General features: G+C 38.7%; 1 protein-coding gene across 1 annotated transcript in view; it reads right to left on the reverse strand.

Moving 5' to 3' along the window:
- MYO1E (myosin IE) overlaps positions 1-17429 on the reverse strand; it is a 416633-nt gene that overhangs the window by 49538 nt on the left and 349666 nt on the right. Inside the window, exons 20-22 of the mRNA XM_053717534.1 lie at positions 16224-16338; positions 13064-13233; positions 11755-11900 (exon numbers count right to left, since the gene is read on the reverse strand). Of these exons, the coding sequence (XP_053573509.1) occupies positions 11755-11900; positions 13064-13233; positions 16224-16338 (431 nt within the window). The remainder of the gene's footprint in view (positions 1-11754; positions 11901-13063; positions 13234-16223; positions 16339-17429) is intronic.

Below are 17429 nucleotides of genomic sequence, written 5' to 3' on the forward strand. Positions count from 1 at the left end.
GTAGCCAAAAACCCTGCCCTGATTACACCTTTTTTTATTCTAGTTACGTACGGGGTGCCATTCTATGAGGTGAACTTCGCTGGGATCCTGATGCCTAAGGCTCCCTTTATCCCTTTTTTTTCTCTCTTTTCTTTTTTTTGGGATAATTTAAAAGGTTACATTTCTATGTCTAAAGTTTTTTTTGTATAATATGATTTGAATAGCCTTGTTTATAATTATATTGTAGCATTCTTTGAACTGTATATTTATTAATTGAACCTTGGTTCGCGAATCTGCAGGGGGCGGTATCACACCAGCAGTTCACAGCGTACGCTGTCAGCATTTATCGATGTGCGGCGGACATGATACGCTACATCGTATCATGTCTGTCCGCACTATCATAAATTGACCCCTTAGAATAATATGAAGATGTATTTTAACAATGATATTAGTTGTTTACATTTTGAAAATATAGTGTAAAGGGTTAGTTTCTATAAAGTACTTCTATAAGGTATTGGGCGCCTCCATGTTTGAAATAGTTTTCCGTTTATCTCTGTGCAAATAAAGCTGTGTGGAATCCCTTTTAGATTATCCAATCTTCCACACAGACTTGTTTGGAAAGTCTCTTTTATTGTCTGTTTTTTATCTGTCCTTAATTGTCTTCAGCAGGGATAACGGATAAGGGACAACTTAAAGTGATGGTAAAGTTGCTCCATATTAAAAGCTGCATTGGCAACATCATTATAAATAACTGAGTTTAATTCATATATATATATTTTTAAAATATTAATCAAGTTATTAATAAATTAAATCTTACATTCTATTGTCCCACATTCCGCCCGGCTTCATGTAAAAAAAATTTTGGGTGATGTTTTCTTTGGCATCCAGTTGAAATCCTGGCCGTTAGGTGACCAGAAGTTTAACCTAGCCGCTCCCTCTATCTAGAGCGCATGCACACATCTTATTGCATCGGGAACAAGCCTGGTTGCTTATGTAGAGAGCGGGTGGGACCACTCTCTACATCGGATACAGCATCGGCCCAAGATGTCTATGGAGTGCGGAGCGAGGTGTGTTGCATACTAAAATGAAAACTCTAAAAAAAAATGTATTATCAAAACAGCAATTTAAATGATTGAACGATCGGAGAGGCACAACTTTACCATCACTTTAAGTTAAAACATGGCAGAAACCATTATTTTATAGAAACTTAGTAGAATTTAGAAAACCAACAGTTTTCACAATTAAATTACAGGAAAAGGGGACAAAATAAATAATGAAAGTGTATTGCAAATGTTTTTAACTACATATAATTATCTTTTTTTTAAATCTGAATCATGAAAGTTTTATTTTGACTTTTGTGGCCCTTTCAATGGACATGATGCTACATAAGAAAATACTCTAATTTGTTTCTTATTTCACTATTCGTTGTCTGCACAGGAGTTAAACACACAGTTAATGTTCACTATGCACATAGTGATTAGCTAGCTGACTCATGTTCAGCTCCAAATCAGTAGTATATGCTGAACCAGAGCTGTCATCATTATGTGTTTAACCCCTTTATGTTTATTTAACCCTTTCAACATCAGATGTTGACATAACAAATAGTAACATATTGCTGGTTTTTGCCATGTTGCCATATGCGTATTAACATTTCAATAGTTAAAGAGATATTAAATACTAACGGCTAGATTTAGAGTTTTGTCGGTAACGACCCGCGTAGCTAACGCTGGCTTTTTTTTGGCCGCACCTTTTAAATACCGCTGGTATTTAGAGTTCACAGAATGGCTGGATTTTCAGTGCGTTAGGCTCCAAAAAGGGAGCGTAGAGCATAATTTACCGCCACTGCAACTCTCGATACCAGCGGTGCTTACGGACGCGGCCAGCTTCAAAAACGTGCTCGTGCACGATATCCCCATAGGAAACAATGGGGCAGTTTGAGCTGAAAAAAACCTAACACCTGCAAAAAAGCAGCGTTAAGCTCCTAACGCAGCCCCATTGTTTCCTATGGGGAAACACTTCCTAAGTCTGCACCTAACACTCTAACATGAAACCCGAGTCTAAACACCCCTAACCTTACACTTATTAACCCCTAATCTGCCGCCCCCGCTATCGCTGACCCCTGCATATTTTTTTAACCCCTAATCTGCCGCTCCGTACACCGCCGCAACCTACATTATACCTATGTACCCCTAATCCCGCCGACCCCTATATTATATTTATTAACCCCTAATCTGCCGCCCCCAACGTCGCCTCCACCTACCTACAATTATTAACCCCTAATCTGCCGACCGGACCACACCGCTACTATAATAAATGTATTAACCCCTAAAGCTAAGTCTAACCCTAACACTAACACCCCCCTAACTTAAATATAATTTAAATCAAACGAAATAAATTAACTCTTATTAAATAAATTATTCCTATTTAAAGCTAAATACTTACCTGTAAAATAAACCCTAATATAGCTACAATATAAATTATAATTATATTGCAGCTATTTTAGGATTAATATTTATTTTACAGGCAACTTTGTAATTATTTTAACCAGGTACAATAGCTATTAAATAGTTAATAACTATTTAATAGTTACCTAGTTAAAATAATTACAAAATTACCTGTAAAATAAATCCTAACCTAAGTTACAATTAAACCTAACACTACACTATCAATAAATAAATTAAATAAAATACCTACAATTATCTACAATTAAACCTAACACTACACTATCAATAAATTAATTAATTAAATACAATACCTACAAATAAATACAATGAAATAAACTAACTAAAGTAGAAAAAATAAAAAAGAACTAATTTACAAAAAAATAAAAAAATATTTACAAACATTAGAAAAATATTACAACAATTTTAAACTAATTACACCTACTCTAAGCCCCCTAATAAAATAAAAAGACCCCCAAAATAAAAAAATGCCCTACCCTATTCTAAAATTAAAATAGAAAAGCTCTTTTACCTTTCCAGCCCTGATAAGGGCCCTTGGCAGGGCATGCCTCAAAGAATTCAGCTCTTTTGCCTGTAAAAAGAAAACATATAATACCCCCCCAACATTACAACCCACCACCCACATACCCCTAATCTAACCCAAACCCCCCTTAAATAAACCTAACACTAAGCCCCTGAAGATCTCCCTACCTTGTCTTCACCTCGCCGGGTTCACCGATCGATCCAGAAGAGCCTCCGCCGACGCGGAACAATCAAAGATGGCGTCCCTCGAATTCCGATTGGCTGATAGGATTATATCAGCCAATCGGAATTAAGGTAGGAAAATTCTGATGGAATCAGCCAATCAGATTCAAGTTCAATCCGATTGGCTGTTCCGATCAGCCAATAGAATGCGAGCTCAATCTGATTGGCTGATCGGATCAGCCAATCGGATTGAACTTGAATCTGATTGGCTGATTCCATCAGCCAATCAGAATTTTCCTACCTTAATTCCGATTGGCTGATAGAATCCTATCAGCCAATCGGAATTCGAGGGACGCCATCTTGGATGACGTCCCTTAAAGGAACCGTCATTCGTCGGGAAGTCGTCGGTGAAGATGGATGTTCCGCGTCGGCGGGATGACCATGGATCCGGAAGAAAGAAGATTGAAGATGCCGCTTGATAGAAGACTTCAGCCCGATCATGGACCTCTTCAGCTCCCGCTTGGATGAAGACTTCAGTCAGATCATGGACATCTTCAGCCCCCCGCTTGGGTTTGGATCAAGACATCGGAGGCTCTTCTGGATCGATCGGTGAACCCGGCGTGGTGAAGACAAGGTAGGGAGATCTTCAGGGGCTTAGTGTTAGGTTTATTTAAGGGGGGTTTGGGTTAGATTAGGGGTATGTGGGTGGTGGGTTGTAATGTTGGGGGGGGGTATTGTATGGGGTTTTTTTACAGGCAAAAGAGCTGAATTCTTTGGGGCATGCCCCGCAAAGGGCCCTTTTCAGGGCTGGTAAGGTAAAAGAGCTTTTCTATTTTAATTTTAGAATAGGGTAGGGCATTTTTTTATTTTGGGGGTCTTTGTTATTTTATTAGGGGGCTTAGAGTAGGTGTAATTAGTTTAAAATTGTTGTAATATTTTTCTAATGTTTGTAAATATTTTTTTACTTTTTGTAAATTAGTTCTTTTTTATTTTTTGTACTTTAGTTAGTTTATTTCATTGTATTTATTTGTAGGTATTGTATTTAATTAATTTATTGATAGTGTAGTGTTAGGTTTAATTGTAGATAATTGTAGGTATTTAATTTAATTTATTTATTGATAGTGTAGTGTTAGGTTTAATTGTAACTTAGGTTAGGATTTATTTTACAGGTAATTTTGTAATTATTTTAACTAGGTAACTATTACATAGTTCTTAACTATTTAATAGCTATTGTACCTGGTTAAAATAAATACAAAGTTGCCTGTAAAATAAATATTAATCCTAAAATAGCTACAATATAATTATTTGTTATATTGTAGCTATATTAGGGTTTATTTGACAGGTAAGTATTTAGCTTTAAATAGGAATAATTTATTTAATAAGAGTTAATTTATTTCGTTAGATTTAAATTATATTTAACTTAGGGGGGTGTTAGGGTTAGGGTTAGAATTAGCTTTAGGGGTTAAAAAATTTATTAGAGTAGCGGTGAGGTACGGTCGGAAGATTAGGGGTTAATGCTTGAAGTTAGGTGGCGGCGATGTTAGGGAGAGAAGATTAGGGGTTAATACTATTTATTATAGGGTTATTGAGGCGGGAGTGAGGCGGATTAGGGGTTAATACATTTATTATAGTAGCGGTGAGGTCCGGTCGGCAGATTAGGGGTTAATAATTGTAGGTAGGTGGAGGCAACGTTGGGGGCGGCAGATTAGGGGTTAATAAATATTATGTAGGTGTCGGCGGTATTAGGGGCAGCAGATTAGGGGTACATAGGGATAACGTAGGTGGCGGCGGTGTGCGGTCGGCAGATTAGGGGTTAAAAAAATTTAATCGAGTGGCGGCGATGTGGGGGGGCCTCGGTTTAGGGGTACATAGGTAGTTTATGGGTGTTAGTGTACTTTAGAGCACAGTAGTTAAGAGCTTTATGAACCGGCGTTAGCCCAAAAAGCTCTTAACTCCTGTTTTTTTTCTGCGGCTGGAGTTTTGTTGTTAGATTTCTAACGCTCACTTCAGCCACGACTCTAAATACCGGTGTTAGAAAGATCCCATTGAAAAGATAGGATACGCAATTGGCATAGGGGGATCTGCGGTATGGAAAAGTCGCGGCTGCAAAGTGAGCGTTAGACCCTTTCATGACTGACTCCAAATACCAGCGGGCGGTAAAAACCAGCGTTAGGAGCCTCTAACGCTAGTTTTGATGGCTACCGCCAAACTCTAAATCTAGGCCTATGAGTTTGTATTATAAAATCTTTAATTTTACTTCCATTATCAAAATGTTCACAGTATTCTTATATGAACTTTTCTGTGGCACCAGCTCCTACGGAACACGTGCAAGAGTTCACAGTGTATATAATATATGAGTTTGTGATTCGCTGAAGGCGGTCACGTATAAGGAGCAGGGAAATGGGAGAATTTTTTAAATTTGTCAGACAAAAAAACTGAATTTATGCTTACCTGATAAATTACTTTCTCCAACGGTGTGTCCGGTCCACGGCGTCATCCTTACTTGTGGGATATTCTCTTCCCCAACAGGAAATGGCAAAGAGTCCCAGCAAAGCTGGTCACATGATCCCTCCTAGGCTCCGCCCACCCCAGTCATTCGACCGACGGACAGGAGGAAATATATATAGGAGAAACCATATGGTACCGTGGTGACTGTAGTTAGAGAAAATAATTCATCAGACCTGATTAAAAAACCAGGGCGGGCCGTGGACCGGACACACCGTTGGAGAAAGTAATTTATCAGGTAAGCATAAATTCTGTTTTCTCAAACATTGGTGTGTCCGGTCCACGGCGTCATCCTTACTTGTGGGAACCAATACCAAAGCTTTAGGACACGGATGAAGGGAGGGAGCAAATCAGGTCACCTAAACGGAAGACACCACAGCTTGCAAAACCTTTCTCCCAAAAATAGCCTCCGAAGAAGCAAAAGTATCAAATTTGTAAAATTTGGCAAAAGTGTGCAGTGAAGACCAAGTCGCTGCCTTACATATCTGGTCAACAGAAGCCTCGTTCTTGAAGGCCCATGTGGAAGCCACAGCCCTAGTGGAGTGAGCTGTGATTCTTTCAGGAGGCTGCCATCCGGCAGTCTCATAAGCCAATCGGATAATGCTTTTAAGCCAAAAGGAAAGAGAGGTAGAAGTCGCTTTTAGACCTCTCCATTTACCAGAATAAACAACAAACAAGGAAGATGTTTGTCTGAAATCTTTAGTAGCCTCTAAATAGAACTTTAGAGCACGAACAACGTCCAAATTGTGTAACAAACGTTCCTTCTTTGAAACTGGATTCGGACACAAAGAAGGTACAACTATCTCCTGGTTAATATTTTTGTTAGAAACAACTTTAGGAAGAAAACCAGGCTTAGTACGCAAAACCACCTTATCTGCATGGAACACCAGATAAGGAGGAGAACACTGCAGAGCAGATAACTCTGAAACTCTTCTAGCAGGAGAAATTGCAACCAAAAACAAAACTTTCCAAGATAGTAACTTAATATCTATGGAATGTAAGGGTTCAAACGGAACCCCTTGAAGAACTGAAAGAACTAGATTTAGACTCCAGGGAGGAGTCAAAGGTCTGTAAACAGGCTTGATCCTAACCAGAGCCTGAACAAAAGCTTGAACATCTGGCACAGCTGCCAGTCTTTTGTGTAGTAAGACCGATAAAGCAGAGATCTGTCCCTTTAGAGAACTTGCAGATAATCCTTTCTCCAAACCTTCTTGAAGAAAGGAGAGAATCTTAGGAATTTTTATCTTATTCCATGGGAATCCTTTGGATTCACACCAACAGATATATTTTTTCCAAATTTTATGGTAAATTTTTCTAGTTACAGGTTTTCTGGCCTGAACCAGAGTATCTATCACCAAATCTGAAAACCCACGCTTTGATAGAATCAAGCGTTCAATCTCCAAGCCGTCAGTTGGAGGGAGACCAGATTTGGGTGTTCGAATGGACCTTGAACAAGAAGGTCCTGTCTCAAAGGTAGCTTCCATGGTGGAGCCGATGACATATTCACCAGGTCTGCATACCAAGTCCTGCGTGGCCACGCAGGAGCTATCAAGATCACCGAGGCCCTCTCCTGATTGATCCTGGCTATCAGCCTGGGAATGAGAGGAAACGGTGGGAATACGTAAGCTAGGTTGAAAGTCCAAGGTGCTACTAGTGCATCTACTAGAGTCGCCTTGGGATCCCTGGATCTGGACCCGTAGCAAGGAACCTTGAAGTTCTGACGAGACGCCATCAGATCCATGTCTGGAATGCCCCATAATTGAGTTATTTGGGCAAAGATTTCCGGATGGAGTTCCCACTCCCCCGGATGAAATGTCTGACGACTCAGAAAATCCGCTTCCCAATTTTCCACTCCTGGGATGTGGATCGCAGACAAGTGGCAGGAGTGATCCTCCGCCCATTGAATTATTTTGGTCACTTCTTTCATCGCCAGGGAACTCTTTGTTCCCCCTTGATGATTGATATAAGCAACAGTCGTCATGTTGTCTGATTGGAACCTTATGAATTTGGCCTTTGCTAGTTGAGGCCAAGCTCTGAGAGCATTGAATATCGCTCTCAGTTCCAGAATGTTTATCGGGAGAAGAGACTCCTCCCGAGACCATAGACCCTGAGCTTTCAGGGATTCCCAGACCGCACCCCAGCCCACTAAACTGGCGTCGGTCGTGACAATGACCCACTCTGGCCTGCGGAAGCTCATTCCCTGAGACAGATGGTCCAGGGTCAGCCACCAACGGAGTGAATCTCTGGTCTTTTGATCTACTTGAATCATTGGAGACAAGTCTGTATAATCCCCATTCCACTGTTTGAGCATGCACAGTTGTAATGGTCTTAGATGAATTCGTGCAAAAGGAACTATGTCCATTGTTGCAACCATCAATCCTATTACTTCCATGCACTGCGCTATGGAAGGACGAGGAACAGAATGAAGCACTTGACAAGAGCTTAGAAGTTTTGATTTTCTGACCTCTGTCAGAAAAATCCTCATTTCTAAGGAATCTATTATTGTTCCCAAGAAGGGAACTCTTGTAAACGGGGACAGAGAACTCTTTTCTTTGTTCACCTTCCATCCGTGAGATGTGAGAAAGGCTAGAACGATGTCCGTATGAGCCTTTGCCTTTGACAGGGACGACGCTTGTATTAGAATGTCGTCCAAGTAAGGTACTACTGCAATGCCCCTTGGTCTTAGAACCGCTAGAAGGGACCCTAGCACCTTTGTGAAAATCCTTGGAGCAGTGGCTAATCCGAATGGAAGAGCCACAAACTGGTAATGTTTGTCCAGAAAAGCGAACCTTAGGAACTGATGATGTTCCTTGTGGATAGGGATATGTAGGTACGCATCCTTTAGATCCACGGTAGTCATAAATTGACTTTCCTGGATGGTGGGTAGAATCGTTCAAATGGTTTCCATTTTGAACGATGGTACCCTGAGAAATTTGTTTAGGATCTTCAAATCCAAAATTGGTCTGAACGTTCCCTCTTTTTTGGGAACTACGAACAGATTGGAATAAAATCCCATTCCTTGTTCCTTTATTGGAACTGGGTGTATCACTCCCATCTTTAACAGGTCTTCTACACAATGTAAGAATGCCTGTCTCTTTATTTGGTTTGAGGATAAGTGACACTTGTGGAACCTTCCCCTTGGGGGTAGTTCCTTGAATTCCAGGAGATAACCTTGAGAAACTATTTCTAGTGCCCAAGGATCCTGAACATCTCTTGCCCAAGCCTGAGCAAAGAGAGAAAGTCTGCCCCCCACCAGATCCGGTCCCGGATCGGGGGCTACTCCTTCATGCTGTTTTGTTAGCAGTGGCAGGCTTCTTGGCCTGCTTACCCTTGTTCTAGCCTTGCATTGGTTTCCAGGCTGGTTTGGGTTGTGAGGCATTACCCTCTTGCTTAGAGGATGCAGAATTAGAGGCTGGTCCATTTCTGCGAAAGGGACGAAAATTAGGTTTATTTTTAGCCTTAAAAGACCTATCCTGTGGAAGAGCGTGGCCCTTTCCCCCAGTCATGTCTGAAATAATCTCTTTCAAATCAGGTCCAAATAAAGTTTTACCTTTGAAAGGAATGTTAAGCAATTTTGTCTTGGATGACACATCCGCTGACCAAGACTTTAGCCAAAGCGCTCTGCGCGCCACGATAGCAAACCCTGAATTTTTCGCCGCTAATTTTGCTAATTGCAAAGCGGCATCTAAAATAAAAGAGTTAGCCAATTTAAGTGCGTGAACTCTGTCCATAACCTCCTCATATGGAGTTTCTCTACTGAGCGACTTTTCTAGTTCCTCGAACCAGAACCACGCTGCCGTAGTGACAGGAACAATGCATGAAATTGGTTGTAGAAGGTAGCCTTGCTGTACAAAAATCTTTTTAAGGAAACCTTCCAATTTTTTATCCATAGGATCTTTGAAAGCACAACTATCTTCGATAGGAATAGTAGTGCGTTTGTTTAGAGTAGAAACTGCCCCCTCGACCTTGGGGACTGTCTGCCATAAGTCCTTTCTGGGGTCGACCATAGGAAATAATTTCTTAAATATAGGGGGAGGAACAAAAGGTATGCCGGGCTTTTCCCACTCTTTATTTACTATGTCCGCCACCCGCTTGGGTATAGGAAAAGCGTCGGGGGGCACCGGAACCTCTAGGAACCTGTCCATCTTGCATAATTTCTCTGGAATGACCAAATTGTCACAATCATCCAGAGTAGATAACACCTCCTTAAGCAGTACGCGGAGATGTTCTAAATTAAATTTAAATGTCACAACATCAGGTTCAGCTTGATGAGAAATTTTTCCTGAATCTGAAATTTCTCCCTCAGACAAAACCTCCCTCATGGCCCCTTCAGATTGGTGTGAGGGTATGACAGAGCAATTATCATCAGCGTCCTCTTGCTCTTCAGTGTTTAAAACAGAGCAATCGCGCTTTCTCTGATAAGTAGGCATTTTGGATAAAAGATTTGCTATGAAGTTATCCATTACAGCCGTTAATTGTTGCATGGTAATAAGTATTGGCGCACTAGATGTACTAGGGGCCTCCTGCATGGGCAAAACTGGTGTAGACACAGTAGGAGATGATGTACTATCATGTTTACTCCCCTCATTTGAGGAATCATCTTGGGCAATATCATTATTTGTGGCAGTACTGTCCTTACTTTGTTTGGACGCTATGGCACAATTATCACATAAATTTAAATGGGGAGACACATTGGCTTTCATACATATAGAACATAGCTTATCTGAAGGTACAGACATGTTAAACAGGCTTAAACTTGTCAACAAAGCACAAAAAACGTTTTAAAATAAAACCGTTACTGTCACTTTAAATTTCAAACAGAAAACACTTTATTACTGAATATGTGAAAAAGTATGAAGGAATTGTTCAAAAATTACCAAAATTTCACCACAGTGTCTTAAAGCCTTAAAAGTATTGCACAGAGCTTTAACCCTTAAAATAACGGAACCGGAGCCGTTTTTCAATTTAACCCCTATACAGTCCCAGATATAGTCTTTGCTAAGACCCAACCAAGCCCTGAGGGGAATACGATACCAAATGACGCCTTCTAAAAGCTTTTTCAGAGATTCTTAGATCCTCACACATGCATCTGCATGCCCTGCTCTCAAAAAACAACTGCGCATTAATGGCGCGAAAATGAGGCTCAGTCTATGACTAGAAAGGCCCCCTGACTGAAAAAGGTGTCCAATACAGTGCCTGCCGTTTTATAAACGTTCCCCAAGATTATAAATGCCAATTATTAGCCTAAATCTGAATAATATGCACCAATAAAGCAATCGATTTAGCCCATAAAAATGTCTACCAGTTTTTTAGCCCATAATAAGCCCTTTATTCTGTTTGTTTTTGACTAAGAAAATGGCTTACCGGTCCCCATGAGGGGAAATGACAGCCTTCCAGCATTACACAGTCTTGTTAGAAATATGGCTAGTCATACCTTAAGCAGAAAAGTCTGGTAACTGTTTCCCCCAACTGAAGTTACTTCATCTCAACAGTCCTATGTGGAAACAGCAACCGATTTTAGTTACTGTCTGCTAAAATCATCTTCCTCTTACAAACAGAAATCTTCATCCTTTTCTGTTTCACAGTAAATAGTACATACCAGCACTATTTTAAAATAACAAACACTTGATAGAAGAATAAAAACTACATTTAAACACCAAAAAACTCTTAACCATCTCCGTGGAGATGTTGCCTGTGCAACGGCAAAGAGAATGACTAGGGTGGGCGGAGCCTAGGAGGGATCATGTGACCAGCTTTGCTGGGACTCTTTGCCATTTCCTGTTGGGGAAGAGAATATCCCACAAGTAAGGATGACGCCGTGGACCGGACACACCAATGCTGGAGAAAATAATTCTACTGCTCACTTAAATGTTTGCTTTGTCAATTTATTATTCATTTGTTGATTATACAACTTAACAGTATTTAATGGTCCTTTAAGTGAAAAGGAAACCAAATCTGGCTCCAGGGAGCACTGATGAAGGACTGGATTTCACACAGGACGGATGCTATATAGCGCCACCTATTGCTTACTTTGAAGCCGTCACCCTCCTTTCCAGTGCATCTCTACAGCACTTATTCATGTAGCTAAAACGCTGGCAGTCTATTTAATTAAATAATCACTGACCTTAGAGAAACAGATAGGATCCGTTCTACTTCAATCTTCCTTTTCAAAACCTCCTTTATCAAACCCTTCTCTGGACCTTGCTTCATCTTTTCTCTTCCGACCAAGTAAACAGATTTGGGGGTTAAAATAAGATCCCGTTTCACACCCTTGGAGAAAAACAAACAAAGAATTGCTATTTAGTATTTTTGTTTATTAGACATGTCTCAGCATGGGTTTTTTTTACACAGTCTCAAGAGGAAATGACAATTTGCAGTAAGTCAATAAGCCCTGCAATTCTTGTAGAACCCTTTTAATATATGTTCTCATGGGTTTCTACCCATTTTCTACATGTGCATATGTTTCCACTATGACACCTGGCTTGGAAGTTAAGTGGGTTATGGTGAAATATATAATATTGCTGGAATTAAAAACATACTCTTTGAAAAGTGTATGAGGCAAATTGATTTTTATCTGTTGAGCTTTTTTTGTGATAAATGTACACTATGGGCTCAATTTATCAATCCATGGCGGACAGAGGCGTACATATTTCCCCCTGTCCACCCCGAGCTCTCCTCTGGTGAGCAGCAATCTGCTGCCCCGAATTTAACATTGCACACAAACGCTCCATTGTGCTTGTGTGCAACCACGCCCCCTGCCTGCGTACAGCCAATCATGCGCGGGCAGGAGCTGTCAATCTCCCGGTTGGACAAAACTGATGGGCGCTGCTTGATAAATCCTGACTGATAAATTAAGCCTTATGTGTCACGGCCATAGAGAATTTGCAGCTTCATAATCAACCATTACAACTGTGAACTACAGATTAATTAAACATTTAAAATATAGATATTTTTTAAATGAGGATCCATTTTTTTAATAATTCACTGGACTCAAATAGTAAACATATTTTAGAATCTCTGAAACACAGTCTGAGAGCAGCCGTCACGCATCTTCACAGACTAACGCTGCAGGGGAAAGTTGCAGCCATTAGTCATCTCACAATTGGCAGAACCAATCGATGCTTATAATAATAATAATAATAATAATAATAAAGCTGCTAACAGTTGGACAGAATGATTCTGTTTCTGTAAAGAAATTCTTAATATTTAATGTCCCTTTAAGTATGATCCAATTTACTTAACCCTGCAACATGATACTGATTGATTTTACTAGTGTAGAAGGTTTTTTACATCTGGCACTATATGCTATATCAAGTGATTATTTTGAAACAGCAAACATTTTTATTTATGTATTTATTTATTTTGAATGCAGATCTTTTGCAGTGAAGTACAGTTCTGGGTAATCTAGCACAATAGTATTTTTTTCAACATACCTTAGACCTTCTGTCATATTTTGTGACTGTGTCTGCAAAATCAATTTTTTCTCGTTTCCCCACAAACTGGCGAAGTTCTGGATGTTCCTCCATGCCGATATAGTCACCAATAAAATTTCTATTGATGCTATTTCGTCTCCTTTCTTTCTTGTTGAGGAAGAGGTCAGAAGCTAAAATACACCAAGTTATTATTATTAATACTAACAATGATTGCTGAACACTAAAACTGATCAAATTTATTGCAGTACAGGTAGAATAAATCCCTATTAATATGTAGGGACAAATCATCTCCAGGAAATTCTAAGGCAACAGTTTTTCTACTAGAATTTATAACACTTATTGGCACATTAGTTCATGATTTTTTAAAGGGACAGTAGTCACCATTAAAATTACATGGACTGGATAAAACAACTTTCCAATTTACTGCTATTATTAATTTTGCTTCTCTTGATTATTTATTAAAGAGTAATTCTAGGTGAGCTCAGGAGGGTGCACATAGCTCCAACCACCTGACAGCAGTTTGCAACAATGTTAATAGCAATGTTATACATTGTTGCAAACATTGCTGCCATAGAATTCTAAAGACACGTGCACTCTCCTTAGCTCCTATCAGCCTACCTAGGTTTACTTTTTAACAAATGATACCAAGAAGGCAAAGTACATTTGATATCAGAAGTAAAATGTTTAAAATGGCATTCTCTATCTGAATTGTCAACATTTAATTTTGCTGTCCCTTTAAGTTTGGGAGATGTAAGCCTCAACAAATATCTTGCTTAATATATCAGTGTGTGTGTGTATGTGAGTTCAATTTAAAGGGACAGTCTAGTCATTTTGATTACTTATTGTTACATATCAGAGAAGCATGCTGCAACTGTTCCCATATCTATAGGCGTGTAAGAAGTACATGAAACATTTAAATATTCATTTGCAAGGAGACAAAAATGGCCACCAGGCTTCGCCCACCTATTGCGTGTATATTTTGGTATGTTACATTTCTTCAATCACGATCAACTCTTAAATACGTTTTCCTACTCACACATGCTGATTTGTGCATTTGCAATTTGAAATAGCGAACTAAAAAATATTAAACATGCACTGCGAAACTGTCATACAAGAAAACAGCTAACAGGACAAGAAGGAAGCTGTGGGCGGAGCATGGCAGCCATTTTCAGCTGCTAACAAAGGATTATTTAAATGTTTCATGTACTTCTTACAAGCTTATAGATGTGGAACCCATTGCAAGATGCTTGTCTGGTATGTAACAATAGGTAATAAAGAAAAAGTATTGGGTCTAGACTGTCCCTTTAAATACAGTATTACAACATTACATAATATCTCATTCTAGAACTTGAAATAATCTATTAAATATAACAAGCTACACTCCCTAGAGGATTATTTTGTGTCCATACTAGTGACATCACACACAACACCATCAATCCAATAAAATGGCATCAGATAATAAATATTAATGGCAACATAGTAATTCAATGTAAACAGTGCTAAAAACTAACACTTTATTTAATGCATTCTAGATCCCCTTTCTTCATTACTTCATACAGAATACAATTATATAGAAATGTTTATTTCAATGAATGTAACATGTATTGTTATTAAAGGGATATAAAATGTAACATGTATTGTTATTAAAGGGATATAAAATGTAACATGTATTGTTATTAAAGGGATATAAAATGTAACATGTATTGTTATTAAAGGGATATAAAATGTAACATGTATTGTTATTAAAGGGATATAAAATGTAACATGTATTGTTATTAAAGGGATATAAAATGTAACATGTATTGTTATTAAAGGGATATAAAACCCCAAACACGTTCTTTTGTGATTCAGACAGAGCACACAATTTAAAAAAAGTTTATTTTTACTTTTATTATCAAATTTGCTTTGTTCCCATTGTATTCTTTGTTGAAGAGATACCTAGGTAGGTATCTGGAGCCCTACATGGCAGGGAATAGTGCTGTCATTTAGTGCAAATGAATAAAGTTATTGCAAAACTGCTACCATATAATGCTCCAAACATGGGCTGGCTCCTGAGCTTACGACCCTGCTTTTCAACAAAAGAACGAAGAAAATCGGTAATAAAAGTAAATTAGAAAGTTGTTTAATCTTGTTACAAACACTGCTGTCATATACTGCTCCCCTTAACCTAGGTATGCTTTTCAACAAAGTATGCAAAGAGAAAAAGTAAACTGACTTTTACTTTTAATAAAACATTTTTAAACTTTTAGCACAAAAAAATATTTTTTTTTAATAAAATTAATACAGAAAAACACAATTTGGCTAAAATTTAAATTGAAGTTTATAATTACATTCCTTCATCATAATGTTCTATGACTTAATCAATTTGTAAGTATTTGTAAGTATTATATCAGATGTCATTTACACAAGATTTATGGAGCTTAGAGGGACATGCTACCTCTTATCTAAAAAGCAAATTTTAAATGAAATGTTATATGACCCCTAACGGATATTTTAGCCAAGACATGGGCTCTATATGAGCCTTTTTCTACATCATTGGTGTTTAAGGGAGGATATAGACTTCCTATACAAATATGGTGACAGGTTTATCTGGACAGCAACAATGTGGTGGGAAAATGCACACACTTTCACTTGTGCACTTTGAGCTCTCTTCTGTAGATAGCACACAAAGGAACCATGCATGGTGCAGCTAGAGCCTGGGCTCAACAAGACCCTCTGTAACAACAGCACTAATGATTTCAGGGCCAGAAGGGCCCCCTAAAGTTGTGGGCCCACAATTGAGATCTCCGGAGCCCCTGTAGTTACATCCCTGGTTCCGGATAAAACACAACTGAGGGCCATATTCTGGCAGTTGTGCCTATGGTTAAACAATCATGCTTAGGCTGACCATATTGTCGCTTTAAGAAGGAACACATATGAAAAATACATATGTGAGGGTTCTTATACAAAACCATTTCTTTAAACAGCTCTGAAAACAGCCCTGACATATGTATTTTTCATATGTGTCCCTTTTTAAAGCGGCAATATGGTCAGCCTAATCATGCTTCATGTACATTGAGAGAAGATTTAAGCTGCCATTACACATCTGTGTATGCATTATATATATATATATATATATATATATATATATATATATATATACGATTTCTGTATACTGTACCTTGTTCTCGCATCTGAACATATCTCTTTCGGGCAACATATTTCCTCCATGCCTTCTGAATGGTGCGAGCGTACCCATCATACTTCCTCTCCCTGATCTCCTCCAATAGAAACAACTAGGAAAACATATTGATGTGTATATTACATAGTGCAGCCCATAAAGCTAAATAATAATAATGGTATTAGGCATTAACATTTATGATAAACAGTATGTGTAAATGATTTATGACACCTATCCCCATATCTCCCAGCATGCCTCAAGTATGGCTGCATTGTCTCTATGATTTTATCTGTGTTACTCCAGTTTTGCTCTGCGCACAAATGTTTCATATAATTTAACCTCTTGCAGGCAACAATACAAGCATTTGCATTTCAATCATATATTTAAGTTTTAGCTGAAAGGGCCAGTAAACCTATAAAATAATGTTATATACGGTAATTCTGCACATAGTGCAGAATTATATAACATTATATTAGTGTTATCATTATAAAACATAATATTCCCTTTGAATTTTTTATAAATATGACTGTTTCTCAGACCCGCTCTCTGTGCTCTTCTGAGTGGGTCTGTTTTTATTACACAGCGCATCGGGCCAGCTGTATAGTCACAGCCCAGCCCTGACAACGCCATTATACACAGTGCAGCTCACTCCTGCTCTGTCTGACAGCAGGAGCGAGCTGCACTTAGTGTTATGGCGCGGTCGGGTCGGACTGTGACTATACAGCTGGCCCGATGCGCTGTGTAATTAAAACAGACCCGCTCAGAAGAGCACAGAGAGCGGGTCTGAAAAACTGTCATATATTAAAAAAATTCAAAGGGAATATTAAGTTTTATAATGATAACACTAATATAATGTTATATAATTCTGCACTATGTGCAGAATTAAATAACATTATTTTTTAGGTTTACTGACACTTTAATTTTTCCTACATTAAAAAATCAAGAAATATGCACCCATTAGCTTGACATAAAGGGCACTTGAGGCCTGAAAATCTAAAGCTCTCTGGGCTTGTGAAATTTTCTAAAAAATATCAACCAGTACGATGAAGCCCCTGTCTTAATTCGTTAAAGGCAGTTTTTATCTTGAGAACAGTGTTTCGCAAACGGGTGTTCTGTGCTTTTAAAGGGACAGTAGAGTCTTTTTGTTTTCTTTAATTATTTAAATGGAGCATGCCATTTTAAACAACTTTCCAATTTATATATATT

This window comes from Bombina bombina, chromosome 6, assembly GCF_027579735.1.
Source record: "Bombina bombina isolate aBomBom1 chromosome 6, aBomBom1.pri, whole genome shotgun sequence".
Taxonomy (NCBI): Eukaryota; Metazoa; Chordata; class Amphibia; order Anura; family Bombinatoridae; genus Bombina; species Bombina bombina.